The sequence below is a fragment of the Salmo trutta genome, chromosome 20, assembly GCF_901001165.1.
Source record: "Salmo trutta chromosome 20, fSalTru1.1, whole genome shotgun sequence".
Lineage (NCBI taxonomy): Eukaryota > Metazoa > Chordata > Actinopteri > Salmoniformes > Salmonidae > Salmo > Salmo trutta.
The window spans coordinates 39,590,131-39,609,722 of record NC_042976.1 but is presented as its reverse complement, the minus strand read 5'-3'; the positions used below and the strand labels follow the sequence as shown (position 1 = coordinate 39,609,722).

The 19,592-nt window shown below is 42.7% G+C and overlaps 1 protein-coding gene across 2 annotated transcripts in view; it reads left to right on the top strand.

Annotated features, from left to right (window-relative positions):
- col28a2a (collagen, type XXVIII, alpha 2a) overlaps nt 1-18,041 on the top strand; it is a 30,130-nt gene extending 12,089 nt beyond the window's left edge. The window contains exons 12-36 of one of the 2 annotated variants that reach the window (XM_029703245.1): nt 5,285-5,353; nt 5,437-5,505; nt 6,192-6,260; nt 7,675-7,743; nt 10,367-10,435; nt 10,521-10,589; nt 10,724-10,792; nt 10,888-10,959; nt 11,143-11,211; nt 11,300-11,371; nt 11,937-12,005; nt 12,187-12,255; nt 12,335-12,403; nt 12,506-12,574; nt 12,689-12,757; nt 12,941-13,009; nt 13,146-13,214; nt 13,327-13,407; nt 13,521-13,556; nt 13,653-13,689; nt 13,782-14,339; nt 14,491-14,807; nt 14,991-15,165; nt 16,893-17,084; nt 17,173-18,041. In XM_029703245.1, the coding sequence (XP_029559105.1) occupies nt 5,285-5,353; nt 5,437-5,505; nt 6,192-6,260; nt 7,675-7,743; nt 10,367-10,435; nt 10,521-10,589; nt 10,724-10,792; nt 10,888-10,959; nt 11,143-11,211; nt 11,300-11,371; nt 11,937-12,005; nt 12,187-12,255; nt 12,335-12,403; nt 12,506-12,574; nt 12,689-12,757; nt 12,941-13,009; nt 13,146-13,214; nt 13,327-13,407; nt 13,521-13,556; nt 13,653-13,689; nt 13,782-14,339; nt 14,491-14,807; nt 14,991-15,165; nt 16,893-17,084; nt 17,173-17,180 (2,583 nt within the window). In that variant the 3' untranslated portion in view covers nt 17,181-18,041. Of the gene's footprint in view, nt 1-5,284; nt 5,354-5,436; nt 5,506-6,191; nt 6,261-7,674; nt 7,744-10,366; nt 10,436-10,520; nt 10,590-10,723; nt 10,793-10,887; nt 10,960-11,142; nt 11,212-11,299; nt 11,372-11,936; nt 12,006-12,186; nt 12,256-12,334; nt 12,404-12,505; nt 12,575-12,688; nt 12,758-12,940; nt 13,010-13,145; nt 13,215-13,326; nt 13,408-13,520; nt 13,557-13,652; nt 13,690-13,781; nt 14,340-14,490; nt 14,808-14,990; nt 15,241-16,892; nt 17,085-17,172 lie in introns of both variants that reach the window. The other variant, XM_029703244.1, reaches the window with a different exon arrangement.
- Nucleotides 18,042-19,592: the final 1,551 nt, after the last annotated feature.

Here is a 19,592-nt window from a genome sequence, read left to right as displayed (position 1 = left end):
TAACACTTCATGAGATCCCATGAGCTCATGTTGCACAACATTTCTATAGCCTATGCAATTAAGGCAGAAAACAGAGTGATGGCTGCTAATAACAAGAGGAGGACCCCATCAGCTTTCAATAGGCTAGGCCTACTATATTTATTTCTCAACCTTCCTAATATTAAGCGCATTGCTAATATTTACAACATGAGTATAGACTACCTGGCTGGCATGAAAATAAACCATGGGGAAAACGTCCTCCATTTGCTATTTAAGTGCATAGATGACATGTATTTTTTCCCGCTGCACCAGTTTCGATACAGGCGCATAATAATAGTCCATTCTAAATCAAAACAAATGTCACACATATATTATTAGTATGTAAAGACAAGATCAACATCAAAATGGCGCCGACAAAGAGGGCTGCCTCGCTTCTAGTCCTTAGGAAACTTTGCAGTATTTCGTTTTTTTATGTATTATTTCTTATATTGTTAGCCCAGAAAATATTAAATGTTATTACATACAGCCAGGAATAACTATTAGATATCAGAGCGGCATCATCATTACTAGCACTACAACCAGGAATACGACTCCCAAAGTGGATCCTTTTTCCGACCTACGCAGGGCATTTGAGCTGATTCCAGAGGCTGACCCAAAACAACACCGCCAGAGAAGAGGTAGACAGAGCGGTCTTCTGGTCAGACTTCGAAGGCGCACACACCACCCACCGCTTCCAAGTATATTACTCGCTAATGTCCAGTGTCTAGATAACAAGGTAGACGAAATTAGGGCAATGCTTGCTTTCTAGAAAGACATCAGGGACTGTAACATACTCTGTTTCACGGAAACATGGCTCTCTCGGGATATGCTGTCGGAGTCGATACAGCCACCTGGATTCTTTGTACGTCATGCTGACAGGAATAAACATCTCTCCGGGAAGAAGAAGGGCGAGGTGTATGTTTCATGATTAACGACTCATGGTGTAATTGTAACAACATACAGGAACTCAAGTCCTTTTGTTCACCTGACCTAGAATTCCTCGCAATTAAATGCAGACCGTATTATCTCCCAAGAGAATTGTCTTTGGTTATTGTCACAGCCGTGTATATCCCCCCCTCAAGCCGATACCACGACGGCCCTCAAGGAACTTCACTGGACTTTATGCAAACTGGAAACCATATATCCTGTGGCTGCATGTATTGTAGCTGGGGATTTTAACAATGTAAATTTGAGAACAAGGCTACCTAAATCCTATCAGCATATTGACTGTAGTACTTGTGCTGGCAAAACTCTGGATCACTGCTACTCTAACTTCTGCGACGCATACAAGGCCCTCCCTCGCCCTCCTTTTGGCAAATCCGACCATGACTCCATTTTGCTCCTCCCTTCCTATAGGCAGAAACTCAAACAGGATGTACCTGTGTTAAGAACTATTCAATTCTGATCTGACCAATCGGAATCCACGCTCAAGATTGTTTTGATCACGCGGACTGGGACATGTTCCGGGTAGCCTCAGCGAATAATATTGACGTATATGCTGGTTCGGTGAGTGACTTTATAAGAAAGTGCACAGGAGATGTTGTACCCACTGTGACTATTAAAACCTACCCTAACCAGAAACGTGGATAGATGGTGGCATTTGCGCAAAACTGAAAGGGTGAACCATCGCATTTAACCATGGAAAGGTGACTGGGATTATGGCAGAATACAAACAGTGTAGTTATTCCCTCCGCAAGGCAATCAAACAAGGGAAATGTCAGTATAGAGACAAAGTGGAGTCGCAATTCAACGGCTCAGACACAAGACGTATGTGGCAGGGTCTACAGACAATCACGGACTACAAAGAGAAATTGTCACAGACACCGACGTCTTGCTTCCAGACAAACTAAACACCTTCTTTGCCCGCTTTGAGGATAATACAGTGCACGGACGTGGCCCGCTACCAAGGACTGTGGGCTCTCCTTTGCCATGGCCGACATGAGTAAGACATTAAACGTGTTAACTCTCATAAGGCTGCCGGCCCAGACGGCATCCCTAGCCGTGTCCTCGGAGCATGCGCAGACCAGCTGGCTGGTGTGTTTATGGACATAGTCAATCTCTCCCTATCCCAGTCTGTTGTCCCCACATGCTTCAAAATGGCCACCATTGTTCCTGTACCCAATAAGGCAAAGGTAACTGAACTAAATGACTATCGCCCATAGCACTCACTTCTGTCATCACGAAGTGCTTTGAGAGCCTAGTCAAGGATCATATCACCTCCACCTTACCTGTCACCCTAAACCCACTTCAATTTGCTTACCGCCCCAATAGGTCCACAGACGATGCAATCGCCATCACACTGCACACTGACCTATCCCATATGAGGAATACTTATGTAAGAATGCTGTTCCTTGACTATAGCTCAGTATTCAACACCATAGTACCCCCTATAGCTCATCATTAAGCTAGAGGCCCTGGGTCTCATCCCCGCCCTGTGCAATTGGGTCCTGGACTTACTGACGGGCCGCCCCCAGATGGTGAAGGTAGGAAACAACATCTCCACCTCGCTGATCCTCAACACTGGGGCCCCACAAGGGTACGTGCTCAGCCCCCTCCTGTACTCCCTGTTCACCCATGACTGGGTGGCCATACACGCCTCCAACTCAATCATCAAGTTTGCAGATGACATAACAGTAATAGGCTTGATTACCAACAAAGAGACAGCCTACAGGTAGGAGGTGAGGGAACTCAGAGTGTGGTGTCAGCAAAACAACCTCTCACTCAACGTCAACAAAACAAAAGAGATGATCGTGGACTTCAGGAAACAGCAGAGGGAGCACACCCCTATCCACATGATGGGACAGCAGTGGAGAAGGTGGAAAGTTTTAAGTTCCTCGGCGTACACGTCACAGACAAACTGAAATGGTCCACCCACACAGACAGTTTGGTGAAGAAGGCGCAACAGCACCTCTTCAACCTCAGCTGAAGAAATTTGGCTTGTCACGTAAAACCCTCACAAACCTTTACAGATGCACAATTGAGAGCATCCTGTCGGGCTGCACTCGCAATAACATCTGCTAACCATGTGTATGTTACCAATAAAATGTTATTTGATTTGATTTGAAATCAAGAATAGTCTGATGGGTGACAATATTAGCCTATCACTTGTGAATTATATATTATCACTTGTGAATGATGCACAGCATAAGAAACAATGTATTTTTTTTGCAACTTTTAGCCACACACCTCATGTAGCCTACCCATAGGCCTATATGCTGCAACAAACACTCAAACTGGACAGTTTTATCTCAATCTCTTCATTCAAATACTCAATCATGGACACTCTTACTGACAGTTTTGGCTGCTGAGCGTGATGTATAGTTGTCTTTACCTTCTTGCCTTTTGTGCTATTGTCTGTGCCCAATAATGTTTGTACACTGTTTTGTGCTGCTACCATGTTATGCTGCTGTCATGTTGTGTTGCTACCATGTCATTGTCATGTTGTGTTGCTACCATGTTGTTGTCATGTTGTGTTGCTACCGTGTTGTTGTCATGTTGTGTTGCTACCGTGTTGTGTTGTCATGTGTTGCTGCCCTGCTATGTGTTTGTCTTAGGTCTCTCTTTATGTAGTGTTGTGTTGTCTCTCTTGTCGTGATGTGTGTTTTGTCTTATATTTTATATATTTCCATGTACAGTTGAAGTTGGTAGTTTACATACACCTTCGCCAAATACATTTAAACTCAGTTTTTCACAATTCCTGACAGTTAATCCTAGTAACAATTCCCTGTGTTAGGTCAGTTAGGATCACCACTTTATTTTAAATGTGAAATGTCAGAATAATAGCAGAGAGAATGATTAATTTCAGCTTTTATTTCTTTCATCGCAATTCCAGTGGGTCAGAAGTTTGCATACACTCAATGAGTATTTGGTAGCATTGCCTTTAAATTGTTTAACTTGGGTCAAATGTTTCGGGTAGCCTTCCACAAGCTTCCCACAATAAGTTGGGTGAATTTTGGCCCATTCCTCCTGACAGAGCTGGTGTAACTGAGTCAGGTTTGTAGACATCCTTGCTCGCACACGCTTTTTCAGTTCTGCCCACACATTTTCTATGGGATTGAGGTCAGGGCTTTGTGATGGCCACTCCAATACCTTGACTTTGTTGTCCTTGTCCATTTTGCCACAACTTTGGAAGTATGCTTGGGGTCATTGTCCATTTGGAAGACCCATTTGCGACCAAACTTTAACATCCTGATTGATGTCTTGAGATGTTGCTTCAATATATCCACATAATATTCCTTCCTCATGATGCCATCTATTTTCTGAAGTGCACCAGTCCCTCCTGCAGCAAAGCACCCCCGCAACATGATGCTGCCACCCCCGTGCTTCACGGTTGGGATGGTGTTCTTCGGCTTGCAAGTCTCCCCCATTTTCCTCCAAACATAACGCTGGTAATTATGGCCAAACAGTTCTATTTTTGTTTCATCAGACCAGAGGACATTTCTCCGAAAAGTACAATCTTTGTCCTCATGTGCAGTTGCAAACCGTAGTCTGTCTTTTTTATGGAGCAGTGGCTTCTTCCTTGCTGAGCGGCCTTTCAGGTTATGTCGATATAGGACTCGTTTTACTGTGGATATAGATACTTTTGTACCTGTTTCCTCCAGCATCTTCACAAGGTCCTTTGCTCTTGTTCTGCGATTGATTTGCACGTTTCGCACCAAAGTACGTTCATCTCTAGGAGACAGAACGCGTCTCCTTCCTGAGCAGTATGACGGCTGCGTGGTCCCATGGTGTTTAAACTTGCATACTATGGTTTGTACAGATGAACGTGGTACCTTCAGGCATTTGGAAATTGCTCCCAAGGATGAACCAGACTTGTGGAGGTCAACAATGTTTTTTCTGAGGTCTTGGCTGATTTATTTTGATTTTCCCATGATGTCAAGCAAAGAGGCACTGAGTTTGAAGGTAGGCCTTGAAATACATCCACAGGTATACCTCCAATTGACTCAAATTATGTCAATTAGCCTAAAGCCATGACGTCATTTTCTACAATTTTCCAAGCTGTTTAAAGGCACAGTCAACTTAGTGTATGTAAACTTCTCACCCACTCGAATTGTGATACAGTGAATTATAAGTGAAATAATCTGTCTGTAAACAATTGTTGGAAAAATGAATGTAAAAGTTTCTCTGAACTACCTAGACTGAATTAGAGCTTTGGACTGCCCTTTAGCTGAAACTCACTCCCTTGTTCTTGACATTGATCTGTATTATGCTGCTGTCTTTGTTTGCTACTAACTTTAATCTGTGTCTCTTGTGTTTGTCATCACAGGGTGACCGGGGTCCAGCTGGCCCGGCCGGAATTCAGGGAGAAAATGGTATTGGACTTCCTGGTCCAAAGGTACATTTAGTCTGTTATTGTTTTTGTCTAACTAATGAATTGTTTTATGTTACCTGTTCTATCTCACCGTGTCTTTTTTGCAGGGTGATCTGGGATTCCAGGGAAAACCCGGCCCTCCTGGTCCTCCAGGGTTGGGTGAATATGGCCAGCCAGTGAGTGGAATGAAACACCCGACTAGCATTTTACTGTAGCTTACTACATTATGTAGTTTGGTTTCATTGACAACCTGATAAACTTTGTGAGTGATACTATACACTCAGTGTACAAAACATTAAGAACAACTTCCTAACATTGAGTTCCGGGCATGGACTCTGGAAGGTGAGTCCACAGTGATGCTGCCCCATGTTGACTCCAATGCATCCCACAGTTGTGTCAAGTTGGCTAGATGTCCTTTGGGTGGTGGACCATTCTTGATACACACGGAAACTGTTAAGCGTGGAAAAACCCAGTAGCGTTGCAGTTCTTGACACAAACCTGTGTGCCTGGCACCTACTACCATACCCCGTTCAAAGGCACTTAAATATTTTGTCTTGCCCATTCACCCTCTGAATGGCACCCATACACAATTCATGTCTCAATTGACTCAAGGCTTAAAAACTATTCTTTAACCCCTTCATCTACACTGATTGAAGTGAATTTAATAGCTGACATCAATAAGGGATCATAGCATTCACCTTGATTCACATGACCAGTCTATGTCATGAAAAGTGCAGGTGTCCTTAATATTTTGTATACTCAATGTATATCACAGTAGGAAATGTGAGCTGGGATGACAACTACAAAGACATTGTCATCTGACCCAATGTTGGTAAATGGATAATGCTGGTTTATTTTACAGGGGCCTCAAGGGCCACAAGGTTTTCAAGGGGAGAAAGGACCCCACGGAGAGGGGCTCCCTGGGCCAAAGGTATGATTACGATTTTGTCATGACTAAAAGGGAAAATACAATAGAGAAATTATCTGGGTACAGCTAAAATGCGCTCCTCTTCATTTTTATCCTCCATTCTTTCTAGTGAGAATTGTGTTAGCCCACAGCATCATTTCTGGGATTACCATTAGCTACAATGCTGGAAGCAGAATGTCCACTCAAAAGACTTTCTTTGTATTACACCAATAGCAGAAACAGACATAAACCATCCATAAATCAGACGGCTTCTTAACCTCTTGATTCTACCAGCGCCTGGGCTGTTGAAGATGGCCATCTGTTGGGCCATAATTTGCCTCAGAAACTGACAAGGAGTTACATAAGCATGAAAGCACAACTCTCATTCGCTGGATTTCAGAGGGAAGAACTGTGTAATAAACACCAAAGCCAGGCCCTGCTCTTCTCCAAAGTAGTCTACTCACAGCTAGTTCTCAGTCAAGTGTTACCATTCATGTTGATGCGCGCATGCAAACCCTTTAAAAACAATGTCATTTTTCCATGTTGCAAATTGTGGAGTGACATATCTTATATGCGGACTGTTCAAACATCACATACACTTGGAGAGGGGCTGGATTTCCATGGGATTTAAGTGGCAAACAACCACAAAATGGAACACATTGTGAAAACATAGCTATCTTTTTTTTTTTTATGACAGCACTTGGAGTTCATCTTGGGTTTTATTTGAGTTATATTATCATCATAACATGTAGAGACATGAACATGAACACAGGGCTTATATCGGATGAGTAAATGTATAAAACATCCTCATGAACAAATTCTTTAGCAGTGGAATACTTCCTTCAGTCTGTTTTTCCTAATTCAAGTCAGAACCTGAGAGCAAATAAAATAACAGCAGTGTTGAGAGTGGGACCTGTGGTTGATGCGCTTACATTTGGCAGTAGTAGGCACATCGTGGAAAATGAGCATAACACAGAAAATGTCCTGAGGTAACCAAACATTGGCTCTTATGGGAAAGCCCCCGTTCCGAAAAGGGGTCAGAGCAGTTTTAAAGGACAGGTCAACCCCCCCCCCAACAATTAATATGTTCCTGTCTGTGTGTCTGCATTTCATTATTTTTCAACTGTTGCTGAGGCAATAAACATGCCTAAATTCATCACCCCCTCCCTCTGCCAAGTTTGACAAGGGTTAGCAACAGAAGGATAACGTAAACAGATTCCAACATGAACGCCATATCTGAGAATAACATAACTTCAGTCATATAGGACCATGGTACGTTACTCACAAGACAGACAGGTGCTAACTTAACCCTCCCGGTCCCTATTACACTGTTGACTGAGAATGAGAACAATGAGGATAGTGCTGTGATTGTGTGAACCAGTGGGAGCTGGATGTGTGTGACGGGAGAGAGGGGTGATGACTTGTCTTTGTTCGGCAGGGAGACCGGGGGCTGGCCGGACCGAGGGGGCCAAGAGGACAGACGGGTGCAGGAATCAAAGGAGAAAAGGTGGGCTGTAAATACATCATTAATCAATGCCATTCACACAAACATGCCATGTCTACCCAACAAAAGACCTAATGAAGTTCATAAAGAAGCCTTGGATCCTCCCTCTGGGCCTCCTTGGAGCAGTCCGTTGAGAAAGAAAGGGCGGGGGGAGGGTTATAGCTGTAGTTACTGTGGGAAAGTTGAAGGTAGGATTATTTTAGCATGTTGTAGGATTCAATAAACAACCATGCTACAGTATATTGTTACATACTGGCATAACCAGTGTCTAGCACTCAAATTAAACCGCATTTATTGGTGGTTAGGGATTTTAGCCCTCTGTAGTCAAAAACAAGATACTCTATATGCTGCATATCACATTTAAGAAAGGCACTCATGCAGATATTCAGCCTGGTGATTCTATTAGTACCAATTATCTTGATTTTAAGACATAAAGGCCTATAAACTCATAAAGGTTTAAATGCCAACCTAGACCCTCAACCAGGGCCGGATTAATACAGGGGTTTAACGGGGCTGAAGCCCCTGGGGGAAGAGAAAGCAAAGAGGAAGCAAAAAACAAAAATATATAATAATAATAATAATAATGTTTTACAATAATATTAAAGGATGTATGTACTGTATATATTATATACTGTATGTAGTACCGTAATTTCCGGACTATAAACCGCAACTTTTTTCCCACGCTTTGAACCTCGCGGCTTAAACAATGACGCGGCTAATATATGGATTTTTCCCGCTTTCAAATTTATTTTCTCCAAAAAAATACATTCTGTGACGTGTTCAGTTTTTTGGCGGCATGAAGCTTTCATTAGACCAATGAAATTGCCGAACGGGTTAAGGTCAAACAACTTTTTTGTTTACTGTTTAGATTAAATCGAGCGCTCTCAAACTTCCCATCATTCTGATTACGGTAGTCATTTTGTCACCCTCATCATGGCAAAGACACGGAGAAATGCATATGATGCAGCTTTCAAGTTGAAGGCGATTGATCTGGCTGTTGGAAAAGGAAATAGAGCTGCTGCACGTGAGCTTGGTCTTAATGAGTCAATGATAAGACGTTGGAAACAGCAGCGTGAGGAATTGACTCAGTGCAAAAAGACAACTAAAGCTTACTGCTAATTTTTTCTTTTTTGTTACAAGCCGTGTTTCGTTAAAGCCTATTTATTTTTGTTACAAGCCGTGTTTCGTTAAAGCCTGTGTAAAGTTAATTTGCTTCAATGTAACAGTAGGCTCCTGCGGCTTATAGCCATGTGCGGCTTATTTATGTTCAAAATAATACTTTTTTTTAAATTCAGTGGGTGCGGCTTATATTCAGGTGCGCTCAATAGTCCGGAAATTACGGTATATATTTAGGCTTTTTTTACTGCAACCGCCAACCCTCAGGAGCCTGCTCTGATAGTCATGCCTTTTTTATCCAACCACAGGAGCCTGCGCCAAATGTTCAAAATACACCAGAGCATAATTTAGCCACAGAGGATCAATAGTTCATAATGGATTAAGTTTTATCACAAGCACATACAAGTATCTGCCAAAATAAAAGAAACACCAACATAAAATGTCTTAATAGGGTGTTGGGCCACCACGAGCTGCCAGAATAGCTTCAATGCACCTTGGCATAGATTCTACAACTGGACATAAACAAGACCAGGAAAATGCACCCCCACACCATAACATATACTTTGTATACCTCATTTACCCAAGTGTTTCCTTTATTTTGGCAGTTACCAGTTTGCCTTCAGTTGGGAAGGCCGCAGTTTGGGCAGCATGCGTGTCAAATATACAGCTTGTTGCATTGTGACCATAGACATATAATCAATAGAAGGGTTTTGGAACCTCTTACCCTGGCAATTTGACAGTTAAACTCATGGGTACACTAGCAATGGATGCCAGTCCTGACTTGAATGGGAACTGCCATCTATGGATTATATTTCTATGGTTAGTTGCGGCTGTCGGTTTGCCTTTTACAGAATTCAAAATACAAATGCGGGAAAAACATGCAGTTTGGAAAGCAAATGCCCACTGCTGAAAAGAGAAGACTAATCTGTGTTTAGAACCAATAAAAAAAAAATATTCTCAACAACTCCCAATTTTAGCTAACAGCAGCACTGTTTTTCAAAGTATCTCATCTTGAGATAGGCTATTGCCACGACGAGCGCATCGGCCATCACCGTGAGCTGGTGTAATGGCCGTCGTCAGAATGAGACCAAAGTGCAGCGGAGGATGTGTTCATCTTAAAATGATTTTAATGACCACTTGCAAAAGAAAACACGAAAATGACAGCCAAACAGTTCTGTCAGGAATAACAAAACACTAGACAGAAAACATTCACCCACAAACCCCAAAGGAAAAACAGGCTGCCTATGTATGACTCTCAATCAGCAACAACGATCTACACCTGTTCCTGATTGAGAGCCATACACGGCCGAAACAAAGAAAACCACCAACATAGAAAAAGAAACCTAGAACGCCCACCCATGTCACACCCTGGCCTAAACCAAAAATAGAGAACAAAAAACCCTCTCTATGGCCAGGGCATTACAGCTGGGGGCAGGGGAGCCTATAAAAGACAAAGCCTATGATTTCTTAATCGGGACCTGCCCTCAACCCTTTTTATGTTTGAACTCAGGGTGAGTTCGGGCCTCCAGGTCATCCAGGACTTGTTGGACTTACAGGAGCGGGCATCCAGGGGGAGAAGGTAAGATGAGTGGCGAAGATTAACATAACACTACACTTGCATGCCCATCAAACACACACACGTGATTGTGATTTTTATTCCTCAGGGAGTGGAGGGTCCCAGAGGTCCACCTGGCAGCAGAGGACCTCAAGGAGAGGGCTTACCTGGACCTAAGGTTGGTAAAGACAATGTAAAGCCATGAATTGAAGGCCAAGATAATGGAATTCTCTAATTGCTGTTGTTTGTAGCTAGCCTGTTGTTTTTGCCTGGTGGATTTCTTCACCCTACTTTCCATTCTCTTATTTCTAGGGTGATCAAGGTTTACCAGGAGAGCTCGGAGCTACAGGGGAGAGAGGCGTTGGTGAGCCAGGGCCAAAGGTAAGACAAATACCTTATCCACCGTCTTCCAAATAATAATAAAAACACCTTTTCAAATAAGCATGTTGAACTTGTGATATATTTTTCTTTTCCAGGGTGAGCCTGGTACATCTGGCCTGGCTGGCTTACCTGGTTTTCCAGGCGAGGACGGGGCTCCAGGACAGAAGGTGTGTTATTTCCCCTTTACACCACTTCTATAGATCCAGTATAGTTCTATAGATCCAGTATAGTTCTATAGATCCAGTATAGTTCTATAGATCCAGTATAGTTCTATAGATCCAGTATACCACAAAGGAAAGGAATGTGTCAATGTGAAATGGTCTGTCCTGTCTACCCTTCGCCACTGCCAGGGTGAGGCGGGTGTAGCTGGTATAAGAGGTCCTGATGGAGCAGCAGGGATCGGCACCCAGGGCGAGAAGGTAGGTTTCACATCCTTACCCTTCTGTCATACTAACCTGTAACACCAAGAGGGGGTCATGTAAATGATGTGTGCTCCACCCCTACCAGGGAGACCAGGGTCAGAGGGGCATCCGTGGATTACATGGACCTCCTGGCATGACCGGACCCTCAGGGGCAAAGGTAATAATAATAATAATAATTATTGGTTGCACTTATATAGCGCCTTTTCACCTACGGTAGATGCTCAAAGGGGGGGTGCCAGAATGCTCACCACACGTAAGCTATCATAGTGGAGAGGTGAGGAGTGATATATGCCAAATGGGAATCAGGTGGATGATAAGGTGGACATGATTGAAAGGGACCAGATTGGGAATTTGGCCAGAACAACTCTACTCTTACAATAAGTGCCATGATGAGAATAACACAATAACACACAATAGCACAATCTGATCACAGCACGGCAGGTTTAGCGAACCTGATAGTTTTGTTTGCTTTGACCTACCGTTATTCATTACATTAACGTCTATTTAGGTTATTTCCAACCAACACTCAACACACACTGTATTGACTGCATATTTGTTGAGATTGTTGTAATAGCAGCCCAACAGTTTGAGTTCAACCAAAACACACTAGAAGATTACAAAAGTGGCAAACTCTGCAGAAAATCTCTGCAGGCTGTTGGTAGTGTAGGTCTTGTTTGGATAAAGTGTCTGTAGAGTTCAATTTAATTTGCATTTTTTTTCAGGGGGAGCCTGGCACACTGGGCCGACTGGGCATGCCAGGACTACCGGGACGGGCCATTGCAGGTCCCAAGGTAAGAAATACACATCTATTAACACCCTGTTTCTGTATGCAGGTCTTGGCAGGTACTGTATACATTTGACAGGCTTGTTAGCCTGCAGTAAGAAACACTTACATGCAGTCTGTTGAAATGCATCATCAGATCCTGGCTGATAAACAGCATTGTGATGAGCTTATCTCATTCTCTGTCTCAGGGTGATCTAGGCCCACCTGGTCCCTCTGGGCCGATTGGAGAGACAGGCTATGGGCTACCTGGGCCAAAGGTAAGTGTTGCAATTCACAACAAAGAAAATATGAAATGACTATTACTATGAGGCATCGTTTGAATAATGTTTTTACCAGGGTGACCATGGGAATCCTGGTCCATCAGGACCTTTTGGGCCCAAAGGTGAAGGTTTCCCTGGTCCAGTGGTGAGTACTTACAACCAACATGACCAACTGCATACTTAACTGCAGATTACTGGTGTTAAGCCAAGCTCATTCAATTTGGATTGCTCCCTGTTCCTTTTTTAGGGTCCTCCAGGCCTTCCAGGTCTACAGGGAGAGCAGGGCCCTGAGGGCATTGGCATCCCAGGACCTAAGGTACTTGTCATGTATCTGTCCCTAAATCCTCTATGTCAATCTGCTACGACCTACTACATGTCAATGTGAATGTGTATTATGTATCGTACGTGACTCTAAATCTGTCTGTCCCAGGGAGACATTGGCTTCAGAGGATTGCCAGGTTTGCCAGGCCCAAAAGGAAAGGGTTTGCAAGGACCACCGGTATGAAGCTAATAACAGAACTTCCATTATTCAGCCATAGGTCACGTTCTGAGTGTAATACGTGGCATACCTTAACACATACCGGTAGTCCAGCTGTGACGGCAATGTCCAAACTTAATCAACTTTATTTATAGTCTGTAGCCTGTCCGTCCCCCCCATTAAATTAGCATCATTGGTTTACAGGGTAACATTGGAAGGAAAGGACCCCCTGGTCCAAATGGGCCCCCAGGGGAAGGTCTGCAGGGCCCCAAGGTATGTTTAATAACACAGTCCACTCCTGACCTGTGATCTTTAGTGTGTTTTAGCTCTTTTTCAACTACCTGGCCTTTGGGTAAATGACCACCCTATGGGTCTTGTTTTGATGAATGATTCATCTTTTGTATTTTAGGGTGAGCAGGGGTCTCAGGGTGTGACAGGGCCAAGGGGACCCATAGGGGAAGGATTCCCCGGAGGTAAGGTAAGAGGATGACATGCATGCTTCAACTCATAACACTCTTCTTCTGATGGAGGCAGTGACCTTGTCCCTAACGGCAGTGCTCCTGTTTCTTCCTCCTGTCTCTTCACTGCAGGGTGACCGTGGCTTGCAGGGTGAGAGAGGAAATAAGGGTGTAAAAGGGAGCATGGGAGATTCTGGGGTTCCTGGAGAGTCTGTGAGTTTTCTAAATATTCATTGTTTTACTAAAATTGCTGTTTTGTGATGTTATTTCAATATAATTTAGAAGTAGGGATGTGTGACTCATTCAAATGTTTTCTCATATCTCAGGGTAGGCCAGGAGTAAAGGGTGAAGCAGGGCTTACAGTAAGTTCACAAACTTTACATACTGCTTGAATGACTCTGTAATATATACAAAAATATGAAATATGAATATAACTCTCACACTTCTATCACTTCCAGAGAGAAGACATCATTAAATTGATCAAGGAAATATGTGGTAAGACTAACACCATGATAATAATAAATCCAAGCTAAAACATGAAGCATTAATTAAATAATGTTAATTCGGCATCTCTCTCATGCTTTTAGGATGTGGAATCAAGTGCAAGGAGAGGCCAATGGAGCTTGTATTCGTCATTGACAGCTCAGAGAGTGTTGGTCCGGAAAACTTTGAAATCATCAAGGACTTCGTCACAGCACTGGTGGACCGTACAACTGTTGGACGTAACGCCACCAGAATTGGACTGGTCCTGTACAGTCTGGATGTCAAACTGGAGTTCAATCTGGCGCGCTACATGACCAAACAAGATGTCAAGCGGGCCATCAGGAAGATGTCCTACGTGGGTGAGGGAACCTATACTAGCACCGCCATCCGGAAGGCTACCCAGGAGGCCTTCTACAGTGCCCGTACTGGGGTTAGGAAAGTGGCCATTGTTATCACAGATGGACAGACAGACAAACGAGAGCCTGTGAAGCTGGACATTGCTGTGAGGGAGGCCCATGCTGCCAACATTGAGATGTTCGCCCTGGGGATTGTCAACACCTCAGATACAACCCAGGCTGAGTTCCTCCGTGAGCTCAATCTGATCGCCTCGGACCCTGACAGTGAGCATATGTACCTCATCGACGATTTCAACACTCTACCAGGTGATGAACATGGTCATATGTGTATGGTATCACACATTACTTAATACAATGCTGTTATACAGTAATAACAACTTCACCCTTTAGTCTGTCATACAGATATCATATTTTATACTTTACCTGAGGTTGTCGTTTCCCTCCTTCTGTCTTTCAGCTCTGGAGTCAAAACTTGTTAGCCAGTTCTGTGAGGATGAGAATGGAGCCCTTGTGTTGAATCGCAACGCTAATAGCTTTGGAAGGAATGGGAACAACGGCTATGGGAACAACGGACAGGGGATTAGCGGACATGGGAATAACGGACATGGAAACAACGGACATGAGAATAACGGACATGGGAATAACGAACATGGAAACAGCTATAATGAGGATCCTATCCTAAATCCAAGTGGACGCACCAGTTCCCAGAGTCACATCAGAGGCCGTGGAGATAACTTTTCTCTGCCCCTCAATGCTGGACCACTTCCAGTGCAGGTCCAAGTAGACCTTTACAGGACACATTTATATCATACAAAGTATCTCTCCTTAGGTGTTATAGAGGAGCAATTGAATGATTCCTTTGTAATAGTCATCGCTCTGTTAGTCTATTAATTCAATTTTAGCAGTAGAGGGTTGAGTTACTGTCTAACTAATCTATGTGTGTGTGTCATCATCCAGGTGGATGATGAAGAGGGTGAAGATTTAGACGTAAGGTCCCACGTGCGAGGAGGTAGCACTGTGGCTGTAGTTAATAAAACAGTATCCATCTTCCCTGCAAGGGAAAGCTCCAACTCCAACACAACTGTCTCATCATCATCATCAGGATCAGCATCATCATCCTCAGGAACATCAGGTTCAGCTTCATCATCCAGCGAGGGCCAATTTCAGCCTGTATCAATTCCTATCCCTAATTCTATTTTCCCCCGAGGTTAGGACCTAACACTGCAACATGTTGTGTTAGATAAAGAAACACAGTCATTTCTGTCATGGAAGTTGGCGTTCAATATCTTTACACGTTTTCAAATTCCTTGAATTCGGAAAGTATTCAGACCCTTTAACTTTTTCCACATTTAATTACATTACAGCCTTATTCTAAAATTGATTCAATCAATATTTTTCCTCCTCAATCTACACACAATACCCCATAATGACAAAGCTAAACAGGTTTTTAGAAATGTTTGCAAATAAAAAACAGAAATACCGAATTTACATAAGTATTCAAACCCTTTGCTATGAGAGTCGAAATTGAGCTCGGGTACATCCTTTTTCCATTGATCATCCTTGAGATGTTTCTACAACTTGATTGGAGTCCACCTGTGGTAAATTCAATTGATTGGACATGATTTGGAAAGGCACACACCTGTCTATATAAAGTCCCACAGTTGACAGTGTATGTCAGAGCAAAAACCAAGCCATGAGGTCGAAGGAATTGTCCATAGAGCTCCGAGACAGGATTGTGTCGAGGCACAGATCTGGGGAAGGACACCCAAAAAATTCTGCCGCATTGAAGGTCTCCAAGAACGCTGTGGCCTCCATCATTCTCAAATGGAAGAAGTTTGGAACCACCAAAACCCTTCCTAGAGCTGGCCGCTCAGCCAAACTGAGCAATCGGGGGAGAAGGGCCTTGGTCAGGGAGGTAACCAAGAACCCGATGGTCACTCTGAACGAGCTCCAGAGTTCCTCTGTGGGGATGGGAGAATCTTCCAGAAGGACAACAATCTCTGCAGCACTCCACCAATCAGGCCTTTATGGTTGAATGGCCAGACGGAAGCCTCAGTAAAAGGCACATGACAGCCCTCTTGGAGTTTGCCAAAAGGCACCTAAAGACTCTTAAACCATGAGAAACGTCACGTCTGGAGGAAACCTGGCACCATCCCTATGGTGAAGCATGGTGGTGGTAGCATCATGCTGTGGGGATGTTTTTCAGTGGCAGGGACTGGGAGACTAGTCAGGATGGAGGAAAGATGAACAGAGCAAAGTCCAGAGAGATCCTTGATGAAAACCTGCACCAGAGCGGTTCACCTTCCAATAGGACAGTGACCCTAAGCACACAGCCAAGACAACGCAGGAGTGGCTTCGGGACAACTCTCTGAATGTCCATGAGTGACCTAGCCGGAGCCCAGACTTGAACCTGATCGAACATCTCTGGAAAGACCTGAAAATAGCTGTGCAGCGACGCTCCCCATCCAACCTGACAGAGCTTGAGAGGATCTGCAGAGAAGAATGGGAGAAACTCCCCAAATACAGTTGTGCCAAGCTTGTAGCGTCATACCCAAGAAGACTCAAGGCTGTAATCGCTGCCAAAGGTGCTTCAACAAAGTAACTGAGTAAAGGGACTGAATACTTATGTAAATGTGATATTTTAGCTTTTTATTTTTAATAACTTTGCTAACATTTCTAAAAACCTGTTTTTTCTTTTTCATTATGGGGTATTGTGTGTAGCTTGATGAGGGGGAAAAAAACAATTTAATCAATTTTAGAATGAGGATATAACGTAAAAAATGTGGAAAAAGTCAAGGCGTCTGAATACTTTCCAAATGCACTGTATGTCATACCTCTCCTTCGATGTTGTTTTGTCAGAGTCCGTCCCGCTCAATCCCCGCTGTAACCTGAGTTTGGACCAAGGCACCTGTCGAGAGTATAACATCCAGTGGTATTACGACAAACAGGCCAATTCCTGTGCACAGTTCTGGTATGGAAGCTGTGAAGGAAATGCCAACCGTTTTGAGACAGAGGATGTGTGTAAGAAGACCTGTGTTCTGTCTAAAACAGGTATGTGCCACAGCTCGTAGTGATTTTAAGCTTCGGTGCTCTGTTTTCTGATATTCTTTTTGATATGCTCGCTCTGTGTTTTCCACAGCTGGTTAAAACAGGCAGATGATCAATCAACTCATCAGAACAATCTGCCATGGAACCAACTAAGCAAAGTGCAGAGGATTCTTTGAACAGTGTTTAATAATAGTCTTCTACTGATATCTAAATATGGTATATTTACAACAGGCATTTATCATTGGAAATAGTGCTATTTTGCAGCTCTCTGTGTCTCTCTCTCTTGAGGTGTAGAGAATAAGGGAGGGAAATGCCACTTCTAGATTTCATGAAGTTGCCTTTCTTTTCAGATGTACGGTTATCTGTGGACTTTATTTACGGAAGTCTGAATTTGTGAAGAAAATATAACGTTGCTATGGTAACTGTTTTATTACATTTGAAAAGTGATCCTATACCTTACTCTTATTATATTGATGTTGGATTAACTAATCCATTCAATACCTCAATGTTACTCAACCTTAAGCTGTACTGAACAAAGGGGATAGGTTCAAGCCCAGCTTTTGTCATTTCAGGTTTACCTGAGAGAAACATCACACAATGCAATTCTCATACCTCTTAGCCATAAGCACATTGTGCTGCATTATGCTGTCCCACAATATTGTCTTATAATATAGGGATTGTCTTCCAGAATACATTCTTTTTTTGTAGTATATATTTGAATTCAGTATATATTTTTTTTAAAGCAAACTAAATTAAATAGGTGCTGTAATTATTTTTCTTGTTTGTTTAATGATATGAATTAGTCCGTTTTAGGGTCACATACGCCAGGCCTATAAGTGACAGTATGCAACTTGACCTCTGTATTTTTCTTCCAAAGTGTTTTGGGAAATCGCACGTTGCTGTTCATGAAAAAGCTAACTTTGAAATGAATCACATTTTTTACATGTGGACTGGTTTTGATGATTTTGTATTTGTTTTTATTGATGAAAAAGTATAGATCGATAGATAGATAGGACAGCCAACATCACAAAACTGTGGGAAGCATTGGAGTCAATATGGTCCAGCATCCCCGTAGAACGCTTTCTACACCTTTTAGTGTCCATGCCCTGACGAATTGAGGCTGTTCTGAGGGCAAAAGAGGGTACAACTCAATATTAGGAAGGTGTTCTTAATGTTTTGTACACTCAGTGTATTTGGCCTTGTGTTTTAGGTTATTGTCCTGCTGAAAGGTGAATTTGTCTCCCAGTGTCTGTTGGAAAGCAGACTGAACCAGGTTTTCCTCTAGGACTTTGCCTGTGCTTAGCTCTATTCCCTTTCTTTTTATCCTAAAAAACTCCCTAGTCCTTGGTGATGACAAGCATACATAACATGATGTAGAACCCCCATTCTTGAAAATGTGAAGACTCAGTGATGTGCTGTGTTCGATTTGCCCCAAACATAATGCTTTGTATTGAGGTCAAAACATACATTTCTTTGCCACATGTTTTGCAGTATTACTTTAAGTAAGTTTATAGTTTATAGTGACTGGGTGTATTAATACACCATCAAAAGTGTAATTAATAACTTCACCATGATCAAAGGGATATTCAATGTCTGCTTTTTTTTTACCCATCTAACAATAGGTGCCATTCTTTGCGAATCATTGGAAAACGTCTCTAGTCTTTGTCGTTGAATCTGTTCTTTAAATTCACTGCTCGACTAAAGGACCTTATAGATAATTGTATGTATGGGGTACAGAGATGGTGTAGTCATTCAAAAATCATGTTAAACACCATTATTGCACATAGAATTAGTCCATGCAACTTATCTGACTTGTTAAAGGACATTTTTACTCATGAAGTTATTTAGGCTTGTCATAACAAAGGGGTTGAATACTTATTGACTCAAGACATTTCAGCTTTTAGTTTTTAACGAATTTGTACAAAATTCTAAAAACATAGTTCCACTTTGACATTGTGGGGCATTGTGTGTAGATCAGTGACACAAATCTAAATTTTATCCATTTTAAATTCAAAGTTGTAATACAACAAAATGTGAAAAAATTAAAGGGGTGTGAATACTTTCTGAAGGCACTGATTCTTGAAGAATAAATGCCTCATGAGCTTAGTTCAACTGTCCCCATCAGAACCCAAACACTGCATAGCCTCAAAACATGGTTCAAACTATAATTTAGAAAATATCATGGATGGTCAGTCCTTGCATCCATAGCTCTGTCTATGAATTTGAGAGCAGTTTACCGAAACAGTGGTTATTGTTTGAACAGCAGATTGCCCCTTTAACCAAGCTCCAACCCTCCCCATGTGCCTTTTGTGTTCGTTCTTCAACTGTGAATAAATATAATTTTTGGATTCTTATCTCTATCTCGTCATTGCATTCTGACTGATGCGTCATGGTGGCAGCAATAAACCTGATCTAGCCTATCATACAGTCCAACCTAGTCCTTTCTTAGTTTTAGTAAGCCCTCCACCTTTTTGATCTTTAAAAGAGGAGTGTCACAGGCCTGTTTGTGTG